The sequence below is a fragment of the Micropterus dolomieu genome, linkage group LG14, assembly GCF_021292245.1.
Source record: "Micropterus dolomieu isolate WLL.071019.BEF.003 ecotype Adirondacks linkage group LG14, ASM2129224v1, whole genome shotgun sequence".
NCBI classification, from domain to species: Eukaryota; Metazoa; Chordata; class Actinopteri; order Centrarchiformes; family Centrarchidae; genus Micropterus; species Micropterus dolomieu.
This window is the reverse complement of record NC_060163.1, coordinates 175,437-182,781: the sequence shown is the minus strand read 5'-3', so window position 1 is coordinate 182,781 and position 7,345 is coordinate 175,437. Positions and strand designations below refer to the sequence as shown.

At 41.5% G+C, this 7,345-nt stretch overlaps 1 protein-coding gene across 1 annotated transcript in view; it reads left to right on the top strand.

The window, feature by feature from the left end:
• ccdc57 (coiled-coil domain containing 57) overlaps window positions 1-7,345 on the top strand; it is a 33,913-nt gene that overhangs the window by 11,247 nt on the left and 15,321 nt on the right. Inside the window, exons 7-10 of the mRNA XM_046069316.1 lie at window positions 1,314-1,514; window positions 1,692-1,850; window positions 2,140-2,302; window positions 4,839-4,931. Coding sequence (XP_045925272.1) covers window positions 1,314-1,514; window positions 1,692-1,850; window positions 2,140-2,302; window positions 4,839-4,931 — 616 coding nt within the window. The remainder of the gene's footprint in view (window positions 1-1,313; window positions 1,515-1,691; window positions 1,851-2,139; window positions 2,303-4,838; window positions 4,932-7,345) is intronic.

Sequence of the window (7,345 nt, the reverse complement as noted above, 5' to 3'; positions counted from 1 at the left end):
CCCCCCCCCCCCCCCCCCCCCCAGGTAAGAGAGAAAAAAAAAAAAAAAACGAGCTCCCTCGACAACCATGTATAATTCGCACACTGCATTCAACCATCAGAGTCCTTCAATATTTTCTGTGTGGATGGAGCGGAGGAGTCCAGCAGGGCTGGGGTGGTAAACAACAATTGTTGTAATCCCAGAGACACTAAAACTTACCTGCTCGTCTGGCCTTATGCATCTGGTGATCTCATGTGGTCCATTCTGCCTTTCTGCATGCGCTGCAGAATGCACTGGCTGATGTCAGCTACGATATAGTCAGTCCTGCTCTGACAATATCATTGAGTTGGTGGAAGTAATGACAAGCTTCATGGCAATGCTGGCTCACGATATCAACCACACAGTGAATGTACAGTCATTTCTGAATTAGAAACCACAGGCTGAATATATTCGTGCTGCTTTGGGCAGGCATGGTGCTGATCGCTGACTTGTGTCCGACATGTAAAGTCATACAAGGTGGTGTCCTACTGGCTGAGACGTATAGCCAAAGTTGCTGAGCAAAGTCTACTCGAATTCTAATTCTAAGTATGCCACCCTGCCTTTCACTGTACATGTTGAGAAATATGAGTATGTCACAAATAAATCCTTGAACATGTGTGTTGCATCTGTAGTTTCCAGAAAAGTACCCTTTTCCACCAGATGCTACCAGCTCAATTCGCCTCGGCTCTTCTCGCCTTTTTTGGTTTTCCATTGTGCAAATACCTGGTACCTGATGTGTGGTTTTTTGGTATCGCCTCCACTGAGGTTCCAAGCGAGCTGAGACGACTACTGATTGGTCAGAGAGAATCGACACTATTTACTACAATCATCACTGCGCGCACCAGACTGGGTGTCAAACCCTCCATTTTAAAATTGTTTAGCCAGAGATTGCGAGATAGTAACTGTAGTGATTCTCTGTACTTTACTTTGCAACCTGAAAAACCACACTGTGGTCAAATGAGGAGGTGCGGACGTTCCCTTTGTTTGGTTGCTGACAAAACGTAGCAGGTCACGGGTGTGTTTCCCAGCAGTTTCGTGCAAGCATTGCTATGATGACCAGCTATATTTAAAGGGTACTATATTTGCAATGGAAAATAGTGGATTGGGCACCAAAAGTGAGGTGAGGGGAGGGGAGCTGGTACCAGCAATGGGTAAGCACCTTAAGTGTCCAGGTTGCTTTTCTATGTTATTTACAGAAGAGGCATTATTGTGCACTTGTAATGTAAACTGAAAGACCTTACCAAAAGTCTTCTAAATGTCTCCTATTGTCTAACTGTATGGCTGTTTCTGTCAAGATATGAGGATGTGGTCTGTGCTCTGAAGGAGTATGATTTGCATCTGGAGGCTCGGTGTCAGGGCCACACAGAGCAGCTACAGAAGGCTGAGAAACAAATTGTCATACTACAGGAGAATATGGAAGTTCTGGCTGCACAGACACGCTCCAAAGAGGAAGACCAGCAGGAGGCCATGGAACAGAAAGATGAGACAATCCAAAGGTGTGACGGACAAGACAAAAGCAAAATTAATTAGATTGACATTAACAAACCTGATATCTGTTTCTGTGCATATTTCATATGTGGTGTGTATACTGTATGTGACTGCTCATTACAGACACGATGTAAGCATTTGACCGGAGAGCGTGCGTGTGTCTGTGTCTGTGTGTGTTTACAAAGCCTTCGCAGAGAGTTAGATAAAACCCGGACAGGCTGGGACAGATACATCAGTCAGGTCTCTAGTGAGATGGTTTTCAAGGATACAGAGATAATCACCCTGCGGGAGAGCGAAACCAAACTTAGGACCGAGCTGGAGAGGTGCAGGGAGGAGATGGAGAGGTGAGAAGACAGCAGAAACATCTTAGTCAATAGTGATAAATGAAGAAAAAACAGATTAGGAGACAGGTAAAAACACATTGATGTAGTATCAAAAGGAGTCTTCTTTAATCTCAAGAGAACATACAGGTTACAGTGAAGACATTAGAAGGTGATAAAAGATAAACCAAAAACAATGGAGGGAAAAATTTGTGACATTTATGTATCTTTTAAGACAAGAATATGTATGTAATATATATGACCTAGCCTGAGTTGTTCTTATGATTTATAAAATATTTGTTTGTCCTGGCAGGTACAAGCAGCAGCTGAGTGCTAGTCTGAAGAGAGAGAGGGCCTTAAAACAGATGCAAATCCAGGTGGAACTGGAGTGGCAGAGACGCTGTGAGGACATGAAGGTTGAACACTGTCTTGCTAATGAACAGCTAATACAAGAACTGACCCAGGCTAGAGATCAGGTCAGCCTCTCATACATACAACACAACCCCTCTCTGTACAGTGTATGTGGATTTACTGGTGCACATGTATAGTGGTGTTCTTCTACTTGTGAATGCAAATTGCCTTCATATATATTTGAAACTGCTGCTGTTATAAAGATAAGAATTGGGGGCCAGATTCACAAGTGTTTTTCAGGAAACAGTGCAAATGTGACACATCCTGCTTCAGACACATGCACTACAAAGTCATATCACCTGGGTGGAGTCGCAGTTTGCATATGCATTTAAGTGAGGATGGTGAAGATAACAGGTGGAGACATGTTAACAGAGGTTGATTATGTATTCAGATGAATTTATTCACACAATTTCAGTTTTGCTGGACCTGCTGCTGTATCTTCTCCTAAAATTGTAATATAATCATTGCATAAGTCATAGTTTTTCTTAGGTGGCTGAAGTAAATATAATGCAATTAAGAACACAACATTATAATTTCTTCTCTGATCATGGTGATCTTACACAAATCTTACCTTGGAACTGCACCTACAGGTTCTCTCCGTCACTCACAAAACGCCCTTAAGATGGCCCATGTTTCACAGTGGTAGCACATGTCTGACAAACACAGCAAAGCAGAGACATTCCAAATGAGGAGAAAGAAGTAATTTAATTTGTTATTTTTGTTTTTGTTCTCTAGAGATGTCCTGAACCGATTCAAAGGATTAGTATCGTGGCATCCGGGCATATTTTAATGGATCAATGTCAGCTAAAATGAAGCCAGTTCAAATCTAATACTGAACTTTACGGTGTTTTGTGCATGCCAGCCTGCTTTTGCAGCACTGCTCTCCTTGATAATGCTGGGCTGGGCTGTATACTGTGAGCATTCCACTGCATACAGTATCCGAATGATAATGAGAGTGTGTGAATATGAAACATGATTTGGGGCACACCGATGACTGAATCTCACTTCAGACACAGCGGTTGGGAAAATGCAGAGATTCACTTAACTCAGATGATGTTTAACAAAGATCGGTGTACAGAACATTCATGTAGCAGCTTCTCAGTTATAGTCAGTGCTGACTGACTGTAGGTCAGAGGCAGGTCATATCAGCTGTGAGCTACTTAATGTTAATTCTATAAATGATTTGGTGGTAGGCCAGAATGAAAATTGGCTGTGGTCTTTACTCAGCCAACAATTGTTTGTGTGGGAAGATCCTCAACCCTGTGCAGCGTATTATTGCTACCATAACACAAACAAATTTGCTTGAAAACTTGTTATTACAAGACCCTCTTGACATTATAACAAGACCTTTTAATGTTATAATGACATACAGCATTTGTTCATATTACTAGATACAACATAATTTTGTTTTAACACAAAACCATTCTTGTTATAGAAACATATCACTGTGTCAGAGGTTCTCAGTCTTCCAGGTTATAGGTATCCAAGGAAGGTTAAATCAAGGGCAACTGGACTTGGTTAAATATGCTGGAAGAGGTTTTGCCTCTCATGCTAGAGGCTTCTTCAGTTCTGACTGACTAGCAGGGAGTCCTAGCTATATAAGCTCTGTTACATCCCAAAACATGCTCATTTTTTCACAAAACAAACAAACTTTTTTTGCTTTAACATGATAGGCTGGTTTTCTGTTATAACTAGAAATGTCACTGTTGTTAAAACCAGAACATTTGAGCCTGCATTGGCTAAAAAAATACGACTGGTTTAAATATGATTCAGGTTTGTTTGGGATACTGCCAATCACAGTACCATCATCCATTATCTGTACCACTTATCATGTGCAAGGTTGCTGGAGGGGACTGGAGCCCAGGTTGACAGCATGGGTACACCCTGGAATAGGTCATTCAGTTTGCTAAATTACATACAAACATAGGAATACTGGTTAGCCTCAAGAGGTACAGGATGTAGTCAGGAAGGGTAGGCAGGTCTTAGACAGAGAATGTTGTGACCCTGCTTTGGTGCTGATGAGAAAGAGACACTGAACCAAATGCACATGTAAGTGCACTTTCATCCCCAGTGTCAGTTACTGTATCTGGCCTTGTGGTTATTGCTCCTGCTGTCAGGAGGTGGTGGTGGGAGGAGGGGAGATGTTCATTTTTGTCAGATAATTTAACATCTGCTACACTGCACTGACCAGTACCAAGCAGTAACCCGATCACTAGCAATTACTGATACTAATTATACACACAATGATTGCACATAGGCTATTATTAATCTAGGCTACAGTTTCTCTTCGGGCAGTGATCGACCTTTTACCTACTAACTTTACTTTAACACCATATGGAAGTTTATTTCTACAATAAAATCTACTTTTTAAGAGAGAAAAAGTTTGTTATAACAAGATATGTTGATTTTGCGAAATAATGAGAAAGTTGGGATATAACTAGCTAAAGTGATGTGTTGTTATAACAATACATCTCTTTAGACAGAAATAGAATCTACTCAGGCAGAAATATTGGCACCTTTGTCTCTATGCTGGTTTGATGCCCAATGTGATCGTAAAGTTGATAATGATACTAATAGAGGTTTTATTTTGGTCTGTGTCAGGCTAACGCAGAGCTGAAAGAGAAAGAACAAGAGCTGCAGGACCTTACTGTCTTACTACACTGTGTTAAAAAAGAGGGAGTCCAGGCAACACAGGTGAGAATACATCCTCATTACACTGCACAGACATATATATATATATATAATATGCATACATGCATGCATACATGTACATACGTACGTATGTATGTACATATGTATGTATGTACATGCATACGCACGCACGCACGCACGCGCACGTAACATTTGAATCCTATTGTAAAGCGGTCCAAATCACATACCCTTCTAGGGCTTGTGCCATTATGTCACTACCTCATGCATGCAGGTCGCGCTTTCCATTGTGGGACATCTCCATGACAACAGTAACACAAAATGAATTGCGGGTTGACTTGGTGCTGCAAGGAGGTGAAATGCCTCAGATATTTGATCAGAACAACACATACAGACACCACACACAAGAACACTGAAGTCTGAACGCTCTGTCGAGCAGTGCCGCACAAAGGCAAAAAAACTCAGAACGCAGTACATAAAGGTATGAGAACACCTTGCCAAAAGTGGAGGTTCGAGTGAGGAGAAAAACAAATGCACCTGGTTAGACGAGCAGGACAAAATACTTGGAACAAAACCAATGATGGAACCAGTGAAAATTGTCGAGTCCTGTGAAGTTGCTTCGCCCAGCACCTGCTCTTCAGTTGATGTGGACTTGATGTAGACAGAGACGGTGAGTAACGTTAGCCTGTCCTGAGTAAATTGTACTTGTCGGAGTAGTTTTAATGTCAAAATCATACTTTTACTCTTACTTGAGTAGTCTTATAAGAGAAAAATCATTACTCATCTGCTACATTTGAATACGTTCATCGCACTACTTCGCTACTTATTTATTTACAGAGTGCATACATCACTGGCAGTAGTGGCCTCCCTGTCAGCGCCGGAGTTAAGTGCCCAAAACTGCTAACAACTAGCTTACTACAACCACCACTACTGGTATGTTTAGTCTCTGATGATTAATCAGATCAGTAATTAAGTTATTTGCTTTTATTGACAGGAGAAGAGGCTGCACCACAGGACGTGAGAGTGGAGAGTGAAGAATCGCTGGAAACCACAATGGACTCGACAGACATAAAGGCAGAAGAAAGGAGAAGATGGAAAGCGACACCCCAACTGCCTATTCCCGGTAGTCAATCCAGGAAGAGGAAATCAAAATCTTTTTTCATTCATTTGAGGAACTATTTCAGTGCCAGACAGAACAAATAAGTTTCCTGGAGCAGATGCATGATGTGGATCGAGCCCATAAAGCCCAAGATCATGCTTTCTTTGAGAACATGATGAGGTCTCAGCAGGAGGCAGAGGATAGAAGGTTTAATGCCATGCCATGCAGTCACAAGAACAGGCCCATCAGCAAATGTTCATGCAGCTACTTGGAACACTAATGAGTGACTACCACCGTTATCTGGACCCCCATCCACACAACCTGGACCACCACCCCCTGGGCCACCTCCCACGTACCCTGGACCATCAGAGATGTGTCCTTCACAGCAGCACTTGCTCTACCCTCCAGCACATCATGCTCCACAGCCCACAGTCCACCCACAGCATGTCATCTAGCCTGCTGAAAGATTTGATCCGCCTGTGGATACCTACGCTAATTTGCATAGTGGTCACAACACAATACATTTTGACAACACCTCTTACAAATCCTTTAACTAGTAGAATTGAGTTGTGTGGAAAACCTACCCTAGTACAGTTCTGGTTAGACATTACATTGTTCAAGCCAAGTGTCATAAATGAAGAGGAAAAAATCTTTTTTCAAAGAGAACATTTTTATTTATATTTTTCAAATAGAACAAACATTATTTATATTTTTCTATGAAACAGAACTGCCCTGCGATGGACTGGCGACCTGTCCAGGGTGTACCCCGCCTTTTGCCCGATGTCAGCTGGGATTGGCTCCAGCCCCCCGTGACCCTGTATGCAGGATAAGCGGTTGACAATGGATGGATGAAACAGAAGTTATTTATTTTCTAAGGAGAATTTTGTTATTGTCTAAGACAAGATTTGTTTGTTTTAATACTTTTGCATTTCGAAATAATCTGTAAAAGCTGTTCAACACCAACACTGTAATTCATACTTCTTTAGGATTGTCTATACTTGAAGGAAGGAAAAATGTTGCATATTATAAGCTTTATTGTCTACGTTAATATTGTTTTGTATTTACTGTTACAATCTGGTGTAATAAAACTGTATATTGATTGAATGCCAGCCTCCTTTTTTACAGTATAACCCTGAGAATGACAAAACATAACACATTTGCACAGGAAAAACTATTTACAACTTTGTAATATTCGCAATCATGACATCAAAAAGCATGACTTGGAAAATCACTTGGCTGTGACAACACCCTAAATGTCAGTGGGCCCAATGTAGTAAAGAGGTTGGAGGTCAGGTAGAGGCCGCCCTGAATGTTTTATCCACTAGATGCGGCTGAAATACCATAGCATGTGTTTTGAGAT